Here is a 13,702-nt window from a genome sequence, read left to right as displayed (position 1 = left end):
CTGGTTTGTTTCCAAAGGATTCATTATATCTTAGTTGGGATCAAGTACAAGCTACTGGTTTATTATTACAGAGAAAAAGGAAATCATTTTTAAAAAATTGGATTATTTGGATAAAATGGAGTCCATAATTCGGAACTTTATGGATAACAGGTTTTCGGAAAATTAATCCCATACCTGTATTTGTTTTTTAGATGGGGTCAGTGACCACCATTTGAAAGCAGGAAAGAGTCAGCAGAAAAGGGCAAATAATTAAAATAATATAAAAAAATAAATAATGAAGACCAATTGAAAATTTGCTTAGAATTAGCCATTCTATAACATACTAAAAGTGAACCACCCCCTTTAAAATGAAAGGCTATTCCAGAATAATGAGCCTTGAGAATGGCATAACAGCATTTCAAAATGTTTCTGTAAGTGAAGAGAAAAAGTAATTTATCAAATATAATAGTGATAAAAAATAGTACTGTAATAAACATGTTTATGTAAACAATTTAAATGTTTGTATAAAAACTAGGGATGCACCGAATCCACTATTTTGGATTCGGCCCAACCCCTGAATCATTAATAATATTTAATATAACATTAAACATTTATAAGGTATTTTTTTTTAAATACAAATGATTGCCATTCAGTTTAAAATTGTTCAAAATAAATTTTATATTATTATACATTAAAAAAGTTTCAACCAAATAGAATTTGCTTTGCAGAAAAAACAATGTGCAACGTGAACAATTCACTGTTAAATGTATAAAGTGATGCATGAAGTTGACATTCTCAGAGACACTCAGCAGTTCCACTACTTGGATCTCTCTGCTAAACGGTTTAGCAATTAATGACGTCAGATTTCTCTTTAAAGTCCACTGTTTTTTTTCTATCATTTTAGCGTCAGCGGGGATTTAACCATTTTATTCCTGAGGAGCGGCCATTTTTGTCTTTTAAGTTCTCTTCTCTGTCACTGTGGCCATCTCCTGATGGCATGTCAGGATCTACACAGAAACGGGAAAAGCAAAAAGAATCGTTTTCAACGAGGAATTGCTGAATTGGGAAATTCAGTGGAGTCAACAAATAAAAGTATCAGGGTTACAACAGTTGTTTCCAATTGCTCTCGTAGCCCTTCCTACAGTGTCTTAAGGGGGTTGTTCACCTTTAAGTTAACATTTAGGGGCAGATTTAGCAAGGGTCGAAATTAGAGGTGATGGGAGTTTTTTAAAACTCCCATCAACTCGGAAATTCTAATAAAAAAAGACCAACCAAATTTATTACAAAAAAATCAAATTTTTTAACTTCGAGTAAATAGGCTGCATTCGATAGTTCGAATCGAATTCAGATCATATTCGATTTAATTCGATTCAAAGTATTTTTTTTAAAAAAAAGTCCACCAAATGACTCCAAATAGGAGGTCCCCCATAGGCTAAAACACCAATTTGGCAGGTTTTAGAATAGTCAAAGTCAAATCTTTAAAACATGATATTCAAATTTTTTTATTTTTTCAATCAAAGTACAGTAAGGGGCAGATTTATCAAGGGTCGAAGTTCAAAGTGATAAATACTTCGAAATTCGACCATCGAATGGCTTTACTTTGACTTCGAATATCGAAGTCAAAGTTTTTTTCACAGAATTTGACCGTTTTGCAGTCGAAGTAAAATCGAACGATTAAATCCTTCAAAAAACTTAGAAAACTGCTCTAGAAGGTCTCCATAGGCTAACATAGCACTTCGGCAGGTTTAATTTAGCGAAGTATTGAAGTCAAAGTTTTTTTAAAGAGACTTTGATTATCGAATGGTCGAATATTCAAACTATTTTTATTCAAATCGAATTCGAAGTCGAAGTCGTAGTATCCTATTCGGTGGTCGAAGTATCCAAAAAATTACTTTGAATTTCGAATTTTTTTACTTCGAAAATTCCCTCGAATTCACTTCGACCCTTGATAAATCTGCCCCTTAAATTAGCTTGAAATTCGAATTTAAAATTTGATTTTTCAATCCAACCCTTGATAAATCTGCCCATTAGTATGATGTAGTAAGTGATATTCTGTGACAATTTGCAATTGGTTTTCATTTTTTATTATTTGTAGTTTTGAGTTATTTAGCTTTTCATTCAGCAGCTCTCCACTTTAGGAGATTGCATTTTCAGCAATCTGGTTGCTAGGGTCCAGGTTACCCTTACAACCATGCACTGATTTGGATAAAAGACTGGAATATGAATAGGAGAGGCCTGAAAAGAGAGATCAGTAATATAATGTAGCAATAATAATGATTAGTAGCCTTACAGAGCATTTGATTTTGGATGGGGTCAGTGACCCCCATTTAAAAACTGGAAAGAGTCAGAAGAAGAAGGGAAATAATTAAAAGTGGATAAAAAATAAACAATGGAGACGAGTTGAAAAGTTGCTTAGAACTGGCCATTCTATAACATAGTAAAAGTTTACATGAAGGTGAACCTCCCCAATAAGGTGGCTATAGATGTTTAAATGTATGATTTGTCCATCAACAAAAATGACCATTTCAAGCGATATCGTCTAGTTCAAGCTAGGAAACTGTGGATAGCAGCCTGCTTGGTCCTGCAAACAATTGGAAAATGGACAAAATTCACTTTGACCAATGAAAATTTTCTAAGGTTGATTTTCTTAGAAATCTTTAGATACGCAATCGTTTGGTGTCCACTAACCTCATCTTAACGTCTACGGCCACCTTTAGGGCAGCGGCACACGGGCAAATTTGGGGAGATTTAGTCGCTTGCCGACTAATCGCTTCATCTTCGGGGCGACAATCTCCCCGAACTGCCTTCCGCCTGCGATAATGAGAAAACGCCAGTGCAATGGCACTGGCAGGGCTTTGATTTCCGAAGTCGTCTCACGGGGAAACTTTGGGCGACTTCCGAAATCGAAGCCCTGCAAGTGCATTGCCGCAGACGATTTCTCATTTTAGCAGGCGGAAGGCAGGGGGAAGGCAGTTCGGGGAGATTGTCACTCCGAAGAAGAGGCGAAATCTCCCCAAATTTGCCCGTGTGCCCCTGCCCTTAGTCAAGATCCTTTATCACTAGAGAAAGACAATGGGCGCTTTGAATATCTGCAATTGGCTGCCAGCTGGCCAGGTTAAATGAAAGAAAATGAAATCATATAAGATTAGTTAAGTGCTTTAATATGTCTATATAGTATTAAAATATTTAAAATATTTTAGAATGCGGGCAACCTTAAAGGAGTTCACCTTTACTTTAACTTTTAGTTTATTATAGAATGGCCAATTCTAAGCAACTTTTCAGTTGGTCTTCATGTATTCTTTTTTATAGTTTTCATTATTTGCCTTTTTCTACTTTCAAATGGGGTCACTGACCTCATCTAAAAGATCAAATCTCTGTAAGGCTACTCATTTACTGTTATTGTTTTATTACTCATCTTTCTATTCAGGCCCTCTCCTATTTATATTCCACTTTCTCATTCAAATCAATGCATGGTTGCTAGGGTAATTTGTACCCTTGCAACCAGATTGCTGAAACTGCAAACTGGAGAGCTGCTGAATAACAAGCTAATTAACTCAAAAAACACAAATAATAAAAAATAAAAAACAATTGCAGATCGTCTTCTATAACATACTAAAAGTGAATATAAAGGTGATCAACCCCTTTAGATAATACTTTCTAGGTGAAATATGAATACAAATAAGAATAAGAATATATGCACATAATAATGTATACAAATAATAATAAATAAAGTACCCCCTCTTGTAAAATATAAGGATATTATAAGTTAGCGAGGTGTTGTATAAAGGGACAAGGCCAACCAAGGCCATTTTTATACAGGTCATGGAACTCCGAGGTGACTACTAATATCCTCATGTTGTGAAACAGGAGGTACTTTATTTAATGTAATACACAAGATTCAATGAGTCATGTGACAGAAATGACATCACTAAGCTCTGATTGTAGCCGATGACATCACTAAGCACCGTTTATAAGGATATAACTTACAGGATATTCATGGCTCTAGTGTATTATATTACTATTATTGCAATAGGTAATTTTTCTAATGTGTCTAGCTGTCCAGTAAGCAATAGATTAACTCTAGCTGTGAAGCTGATAATTGAACATTCATGATTTCAAGTTCACCGCTTTGTCTCCCTTTATGACAAAAAAGAAAACAATAAAACATAATTCAGTTTGTCTTGTTTATACATATATAAAAACGTAATATTGGTTTGAAAAACGCTTACCAGAACTGGACACACCTTTCCGTTTGTTTGCTGTTTTGCCTCCAGTTAACTGGAAAAATGGGAATTTCAAGCATTTTCCAGTCACCCGGTCACATATTCCAGACTGGCAGTTACAAGTTCGTCTGCACTCCATTCCATAAGTTCCATAGGGACAATCTAGAAAAAGAAGAAAGACAAATATAAAGTGGCAGAATATTGTTCTGCACCAGTGTAAAGGGCATACTCTTGTTGCCAAATGTTAGGCACCCCCAAGTGATTGTATTGACTTACCTGAAACCCGGTGAAATGCAGAAAACTGCACCGGCCCGGGGTTATACCAGTGAGCACCATGGAGCCATCCACTTCCGTCTTCTTCTTTCTTCAAATTTCCCGGGGCAAACGAATGGGCAGTTGAATGAAATAGCCTACTTTTTAGTTAAAGTTCAGATTTTCGTTCTACTGTGCATACGCAGGCGCTCGAAGAAAGAAGAAGCCAGAAGAGGATCTCTCCGTGGTGTTCACTGTTATAACCCCGGACCAGTGCAGTTTTCTGCTGATAGGAGCACCAGCCCAGGGTTTCAGGTAAGTCGATACAATCACTTGGGGTGCCTAACATTTGGCACCCCGAAGTACACCAAGCCTTTCCTTCTCCTTTAAGGCCCCCATACAGGGGCCAATAAAAGCTGCCCACAGACCGAGTCAGCAGCTTATTGGCCCGTGTATGGGGCTATCTGACGGGCATCCTCGATTGATAACTGGCCAAAAGTCAAGTCAAGATGTCGATCGAGCAGGGTAAAAAATCTTGTTTGATTTATTAAGGGTCGAATTCGAATTTTCTAATTTTTTTATGGTCAAAACTAGGGAGTCATCCAAATTTGATTTTTTAAAAATTCAAATTTCCGAGATTTATCATACTCTGGCCCTTTAAGAATTTGAATTAGACTATTCGCTACCTAAAACCTGCGAATTACTGTTTAAGTCAAAGGGGCAGATTTATTAAGGGTCGAGTTGGAATTTTCAACTTAATTTCTATGGTCAAAACTGTCAAATTGGAATAGGCAGTTATCCATATTAGATTCAAGTTTTTTTAATAATTTGAATTTTCGAGATTTATCGTACTTTGGCCCTTTAGAATTTGAATTCGACTATTTGCTACCTAAAACCTGTTGAATTACTGTTTAAGTCAATGGGAGAGTTCCAGGGATCAATTTGGAGATGTTTGCAGCCTTCCTGACATTCAAGTTTTTTTCGGAGAAAAAACTCGATTAGGGTTTGATCTAATTTCGAGTCATTAAAATTAAGTTAAAAAAATCAGATTTTATTAATACATTTCGGTAAGTTGAATTTCAAATTTATGCGAGTTTGGGTGAGTTTTAAATATTTCGAAATTCAACCATTGATAAATGTGCCTTGAAATAAACCCAATAGGATTGTTTTGCCTTCAAAAAGGATTAATATATCTTAGTTGGGATCAAGTACAAGCTACTGTTTTATAATTACAGAGAAAAAGGAAATCATTTTAAAAAATTTTGTATATTAGATTATAATGGAGTCTATATATGGGAGACAGCCTTTCAGTAATTCAGAACTTTCTGGATAACGGATTTCCGGATAATGGATCCCATACCTGTATAGTGTGCAGTATTTCTAGAGAAAAAAGGAAAACATTTAAAAAATCTAATTTAGATTTTGATTTAAATGGAGTCTATGGAAGCTAGCTATCCCGTAATTCCAGGATTCCAGATAACAGATCCCATACCTGTACATATCTCTACTACCTTCAGTTGCTGTTCAACATGTAGCACTTACTGGCAGCAAAGGTCTGTAGGAGGTTTTGTTCAAAAACAGCTTAATGGCCATAGTAATGAAGCCCTGCAAGAACCCTAATCTACGAGAGATTTATGTAAATATGTTTTAAGGATTGATTCAGGAATTCGAAAACATTTAAGCTGTAACCCTATAAAGATTATATTATATTACTTTAGTTTAAAGCATCTTTTTAGCTTTTTAATAAATCTAATAAAGTCTTTGAATAAATATTTTTTTTTCTTTTCAAATATGTGAAGATGTAAGGTTCCTATTTTCTTTGCTATGTAGGAAGCCAAAATTTCCCATTATAAATTAATGAACATTCCAAAACGAAGAGATTTTTAGAACTGAAAGAAAATTGAACTGACCAGGTTCTCCACTCATAGGGGGTTATTTATTAAACTTATGTAATTTTTATTTTTTTATAAAATCTGACTTTTAAAAAATCACAAATTTTCGGAATTCATTAAACCCAGAGGATGGAAAAGTCTGAATCGGAAAATCCGGCATCTCAGACCTGTCGAGGTTGCATATAAGTCAATGGGAGAAGTCCCAATGATTTTTGGCGGTGCGCTGGGTTTTGTGCAATACCCCAAAATCTTCTGAGTTTTCGGGCTAAAAAGCATAAGAAATCAGAGTTTTCAGTGAAAAAACCCAAAATGGTGAAAATCTGATTTTTTTTTCCCGCAAAGCAAATTTTCTGGAAAATGTAATAATAAATAAGCATAAAAAACCAGAGCAGATTTGATCAGAGTTTGTAGCAGAAAATGTTGAGATAAAATCGGACTTTGAGAAATAACCCCCGAAGTGTTAAGTCTTGAAAAGTCTTTTAAATGCCTTACTATTCCTCACACTTCCAAAATAAGCATCATTAATTAGCATTGACCTGGGAGAGATTTCTCTTAGTAAAAGATTTATGGAAGCCATAATGTTTCTGACCTAAAGACCCTAAAACAGAGCAAGGGCTAATCCTCACAGATATTTGGAACTTTGGGGGAGTTTCATGGAGAACGGATAACTTGAAACTCATCCTGGTCTTCAACTGTAAAACATGTGGAACTCAGATCCAAGTAATATAGAGAGAGTTATGTCATGGTTTCAAAAATGCCAGAACAAATTGAGTGCCAAAAAATGAATAAAATATTGTATAAAGGCCAAAGGAAGCGAAACGCGTATCATCAATCACACGTTACAAAACTGTTTCTGGTTCCATTTTGTCTGAGACGCTCATTGTAATTGAAAGACATTTCTGCCTCTAATGCTTCACTAAATAAAGTTACTTTGGATTGCAAGACAAGTGCCAAATAAATAAATCCACTTCAACATCTGCTTTGGAAGAAAGGTTTATTTCAGTTAAAAGTACGGCTCCCCCGGGGATCCGTGTGGATTTTAATAGTGTGATACCTACAAAATATATCAGCTTGTAAATTAGAAGGACAAGTAACTGCACACATTAATAAACAGCAAACTGTTCTATTTCTTTACCCTCCTCCTCTGAGATTTCACATGAACTGATTGCTGATACAAATATATATGGGGAGGGGGTATAACAGTAATTGAGAGTGAAAAAGACACGTTGGTCAACTCTTTCAACTCAATTTTTCTATATTTCTGGTTGATTAAGATGAAGTCAAAACCCTAATCTAAAGACGTCTCTGGTTTGGCTCTAAAGGGGAAATCTGCCTTTCTGTCCTCAAAATGTCATCAGGCCACCTCGTAAAGGTCTCAAACTCTACTTGCACAAACTATATCAGAAATTATTCTTTCCATGGCTCAATAAATGGTACAGGTATGGGAACCCTTATCCAGAAACCCCTTATCCAGAAAGTTTCAAATTACAGGAAGGCCATCTCCCATAAGAAATTGATATTTTTAATTATGATTTCCTATTTCTCTGTAATAATAAAACAGTACTTTTTACTTGATCCAAACTAAGATATAATTAATCCTGGAAGCAAAACCAGCCTATCGGGTTATATATTTATTTAGTAGATTTGAAGCATGGTGATCCAAATTACAGAAAGACCCCCTATCCGGAAAACCCCATGTTACTAGCAGCAGTGTTGGACTGGGACACCAGAGGTCCATCCAAAAACCTTAGACCAGGGGCCCGCCAAGACAATTTAGACCAGGGGCCCACTCATAGTACTTTTATTCTTCCTCTGCTCACTCAACCTCTATTCTCTTTGTCTCTTTTCTATGCATATTATGATCTATTATTCCATCTGTTTAGCCACTTCGTTCTCATAGAAACAGGGAATGGCCATGAAAAAGGCCAAATGTTTAGCAGCACAAGGGCCCACTGACACCTGGGCCCACCAGGAGTTTTTCTGCTGACTAGCAGTTTCGGCAACAGGTCCCATAATCTGCATAGTGTTTTTCTAGATTAAAAGTAGGGATGCAACGAATCGATTATTTTGGATTCGGCTGAACCCCCAAATCCTTCGTGAAAGATTCAGCCGAATACCGAACCAAATCCTAATTTGCATATGCAAATTAGGGGTGGGAAGGGGAAAACATTTTTTACTTCCTTGTTATTTGACAAAAACTAACTCCGCGCCCCTAATTTGCATATGCAAATTAGGATCCGGATTCCGTTCTGCTGGGCAGAAGAATTCGGCCGAATAAGAATCCTGCTGAAAACGGCTGAATCCTGGCCGAATCCTGAATTAAGGTATGGAGATCCAAATTAAGGTAAGACCCCTTATTTGGAAAACTCTAGGTCCCAAGCATTTTAGTACAACAAAGTGCAACAAATCAGCATGGGTGGACATGGGCCAGCAGAACGTGTGGTAGCTTGGAAGGACCTATAAGGCAAGATTTTGTTGCTGCAATAATGTCTAATTTCAATATAATGTAATGTAATTGGAATTACATGTAATGTAATTAGCATTTGCAAATAGGGGTGAGTGCCCTGTGCCCTACAGAAAATGGGTCCCACAGAGCAGTATTTTATGTAGGAAGAGTGAAAGATAGCAGGTATAAAGGACAAGGCTGTAAGAGTAGGACAACAGTATGACTGTACATGTCTCTTCTGCCAAATCTGTGAGGTTCAATATCCAGCACTCACTGACAGCAAAATGCAGAAAGGGTACATAGAGTTGTAGTTCAAAAAAAATCTGTATGGCCATAGGATGGATTTAAATAATCCCTGCAAGGGCCCTGTTGCACATTAGCCTAGAGTATACATATCATATGTAGCCAAAATTAACTAGAGAATTCATTCAATTATGACTCCTCAGATGATTCCAACTATTTGTGCAGTAATAGGGCCAAGAGACATGCTTCAGTCCCAGTGATTGGCTGAATCACAGAAAATCCCCCTTTGAGGGAGTTGAGGGAACAAGGGAAAAAAATTGCTTTTGTTTGTATTCTCCAACTCCAGTTTTATGAGAGCTCTGTCTGGATTGGTTGGCTGAGACCGCTATTGGTAATCCTCTTTTCCCTTGGCAACGATAAAGAAATGACTACACGTCCAGCTACTGACCTTTGATCAAATGTAATCCCTATTTATTAAACAGATATGAAACAGGTGCTCATTCTTGACTCTGTTACAGATGGGAAAACAGTTTAAACCCACTCCAAGCATTTAGCATGACAGAGCTTGCTGCCACAGGTTATATGACGTGTTTGCTCTTTAAGGGTCAAATGAAACACAATATTTCTTATCTGTGTGTTGATAAATATTCAGTAAACCTATAGAAGCAGGTTCATCAAGGATTGTGGCAACAAAAATATTTTAAATCTTGACATCTCACTAGTTTTTAGGTGAGATTCGTACCATTCCTTGTTAGGAAATACTGATCTATTTTTAAGGTGCATTTTATTTTAAAATAAGCATTTAATATGATGTAGATGGTATTAGCTATGTGGTATTGGTGTAGTGGTCTTCTAATGATGATATGCAATTGGTCTTCATTAATTTTCTTTGAATTTTATAAAAACATAACTGTTTGTTCTGCAGCTTTCTAGATTGGAATTTAAATCATCTGGTTGCTGTTTGACCTACCCCAGCAACAAGACATTGGTATGAATGAGAGACTGGAAAATTACTAGGGATGCACCAAATCCAGGTTCCGGTTCGGGATCTGGCCAAGAATAGTCCTTTTTCAGCAGGGCTCGCCCAAATCGAATCCAAAAGAATGACATTTCTGTTCGTCAAAGTAAAAAATGTTTTAACCGTGCACTGCACATGCAATTCTCTTTCCCCTAATTTACATATGTAAATGAGGGTTCAGATTTGGTTTGTATTCACCCAAATCTTTCAGAAAGGATTTGGGATTCGGATTTGGTAAAGTCAATATTAGAATTTAGTCTTATTACTGGTGTCAGTGGCTCAAGCAACCTGTTAGCAATTAGAATTGCAGGCAGGAAAGAAATAGAATGAAACTCACATAAAGAAACACACACCATGCAAACTAATCACAAATTGTCTTACAATATCAACAGGCACATTTTATGCTTGTATGTTTGATTAATTAAGTGAAATCAGTTTATTAATAGGTTATTAATCATGATTATTCTTGGAACTATTACCACATCAATTTCCATTTCAGCTTTGGCAAGCCTTAACACTCTTTTATAAAAATATGTGGCATGTAAGTTTTGTTTATTAGTGGATAGATAGATAGATAGATAGATAGATGAGATGGATAGATAGATAGATAGATAGATAGATAGATAGATAGATAGATAGATAGATAGATAGATAGATAGATAGATAGATAGATAGATAGATAGATAGATAGATAGATGAGATGGATAGATAGATGATAGAGAAATAGATAGATATAGAGAGAGAGAAATAGAGGGATATAGATAGATAGATAGATAGATAGATAGATAGATAGATAGATAGATAGATAGATAGATAGAAATAAATAAATAGATAGATAGATAGATAGATAATAGATGATAGATAGATGGATAGAGATAAATAGAGATAGAGAGAGAGAAATAGGTATATATATAGAGAGAGAGAGAGAGAGAGAGAGAGAGAGAGAGAGAGAGAGAGAGAGAGAGAGAGAGAGAGAGAGAGAGAGAGAGAAAGAGATGTGCATAGGAGCTGCCATACTGCCTCTCCCTGAGACCAAATAGGAAATCCTGGATAACCTGTACATACCAAGCATATCTAATATATGTAAGTATAGTTATTTTTTCTCAACAAATAAACAGTCTATGACCTGCCTGAACAAAATGATGATGATGAAACAAATTAAAGAACGATGTTGACCTAGCAAAACAAACAAATATCATATCCTGACTTGAGGTCACTTTTTCACCTGCATCAATATGCTACTGGTGATGTTATATAGATGCTAATGGTCTATACTCATGCAAAGTAATACTTTTTAAAAAAGTTAAAAGCATTTGGCTGCCTTTATTGTGGTGCATTTGGGCTTAAAGGCTAACAATCTTACATGCCAGTTCATTCTGGAAGTTCTATCATCTGTTCTTGGCTTTAATTTTATTAACACTATAGTGTTAATTAGCAGAAACATCATTGCGTAGGGTGAGTAAAAGATAAATTCAGGTGGTAAGGCTCTTTTTGGACAAAAACTTGGTCTGTATAATCAGGACAGTCTTTAGTGGGGATAGGGACCTCTGGTTTCCTATAAAAATGGCTAGTCTATGACACTTCAATTGTTGATGATTAAATCCTGACAGCCGTTATCTCTTAGTAGGTGATATTAGTTGTACTTCAGTGCCAACAAATAAACTGCAGGTTGGTCAGTAGTGATATAATCTGTTAATATAACCAACTTTTCCTACTGTTGTCATTGTGTCATACTATACCCGCAATCCTTTACTTTTGCTACCTACGGCTAAAATAACGAATTCTGATATTATTTTATTCTTAGTTGACCAATAGGGTATATTGTTGGAGTGGCAGGGTCTGCTCCCTATAGCTGGTACCTGCTTCTTACATGATGGGTTTTTTTATAAAAAAACATTTCATTTTAAAAGACATTTGCTTTTCATTCAGAGGTTAATTATAATGATTTTGTGCATACAACTGAACACAACTGCATAAGTTACACACAAAATATTTTTACTATTTTAAATATATTTAAACCTGAACCACCAGTGATCCCTGGCTAAAAGTGCTCCCACTGCAAAGTGAAAACAATCTAATATTTGTTATATAACAATTAAAACACAATATTATTACCACTGTGCAGTTACAGTAGGGAAACCTGATCCTTCTGTACAGTTATGATGTTTTATAAACCTGCCAGGGTCTGGAAAGAACAAAAGAACCTAAAGGAGCCATCAAGTCATGCTGAAATTCTGTATCATTTAGGGAAGTATAGACAAAACCATTTGTCACAGTGTCTATACTAAATCTGCAACAAGCAGAAATGCCATTATTAAAATAAATATTATTATTAAATGATCTTGTTATTATTATTATTATTATTATTATTATTATTATTATTATTATTATTACATTGTCAACCGCAATTTTATTTTTATTTTTTTTGACTGATGATAAAAGAAAACATAATTCTAAGCAACTTTGCAATTACAAATTACTTATGGTTTTTAATTTATTTGTATATTTATATATTGCTATTGAAAGCAGTGTTTGTCTGTCCCTTTCTATTCTCTGCCCTGATGTCTAAGGCTATTGATACTACGTAAGACAAGGCAGCTCATTAACAGACCTGTCTTTGCTGGGGAACCAAGACTTTTGCAACATTGTTTAAAAAGTAACAACCAGGAGTTAAGCAAATGCTGCTACCAATAGCAATTGTTTTTACTGATAACTTTAAAAGCACTGAAAATTTTTATTAAATGTATATAGGAAAGTTGCTTAGAATTATATTTTTTTTATTAGCACATTTTTTTATTTTGGGGTTGATTTTCCCTTTAAAATAAAGGCTTATTTTACCTCTGCAGATACCAAACTCATCTCCAAAGTCGTCCTCTTCTGTAAAGAACTGGCACCTCAGACCAGGTCCGCATTTAACACCATCCATCCCAGAGACTGTGCGATAACATGTCTCCCCGGCGGCAGCTGCGCAGACTCTGCAGCAACCACAGTCGTCCAGGACAGTCCGCTTGCAACGCGTGGGGCTTCTGCAGTCGTAGCTGTCGCATCGGTCAGGGCAATCCACTGCATACTGCGCTCTGCGAGCTGCGCCTAGGTGCACGTTAATGAGGAGAGAGGCGACAAAGAGACAGCACTTCATGTCTTCCTGCAAAAATATTCACTTTTTTTTAATGTCCAAGTGCAGGGCTGAGCTTGCAGTCTTCTGTTCAGAACAGGAATGAGTCCAATGTAGTAGCTGAGCATCAGTGTTCAAATTTCGGAGCTTTATACATTGTCTTCCCACATGCTTGTCAGTCGTCAGCTTCCTCAATCGGCCAGTCCTGTGCTACTGCCAGCCTCCCTTGTTTTGGTGTGTGTGTGGAATTCAGGATGGAGGTTGGATCAGTCGGCTGCTGCCATCCAGGAACTCACAAAAACCTTAGCTGATGTCATTTGTTATGTTTAGATAGTTGTTTTGTGAGCACTAAAAAAGCCTCTCTATCTCGCATAGCTAAGGATGTCTGGGAGAAAACAAAACTACTGATAAGTATCTCTCTTATCAAAGTGGCTGGGGCTTTACACACACACACACAGAAACTTACAACACATCAGTCGCAGCCCTACATCTTTTTCATCTAATCATGAAAAGATGTTTTAATATGGCAGGAAA

General features: G+C 36.2%; 1 protein-coding gene across 1 annotated transcript; it reads right to left on the bottom strand.

The window, feature by feature from the left end:
- Positions 1–461: 461 nt before the first annotated feature.
- esm1.L (endothelial cell-specific molecule 1 L homeolog) lies at positions 462–13,442 on the bottom strand. The gene is made up of 3 exons (XM_018226887.2): positions 12,892–13,442; positions 4,209–4,364; positions 462–986 (listed from the first exon to the last, which is right to left on the bottom strand). The coding sequence occupies exons 1-3, from the start codon at positions 13,190–13,192 to the stop codon at positions 886–888; spliced, it is 558 nt and encodes a 185-aa protein (XP_018082376.1). The 5' UTR covers positions 13,193–13,442; the 3' UTR covers positions 462–885.
- Positions 13,443–13,702: the final 260 nt, after the last annotated feature.

The sequence above is a fragment of the Xenopus laevis genome, chromosome 1L, assembly GCF_017654675.1.
Source record: "Xenopus laevis strain J_2021 chromosome 1L, Xenopus_laevis_v10.1, whole genome shotgun sequence".
Taxonomy (NCBI): domain Eukaryota; kingdom Metazoa; phylum Chordata; class Amphibia; order Anura; family Pipidae; genus Xenopus; species Xenopus laevis.
Note: the sequence above shows the minus strand (reverse complement) of the source record. Positions and strands in the feature narration are given on the sequence as shown.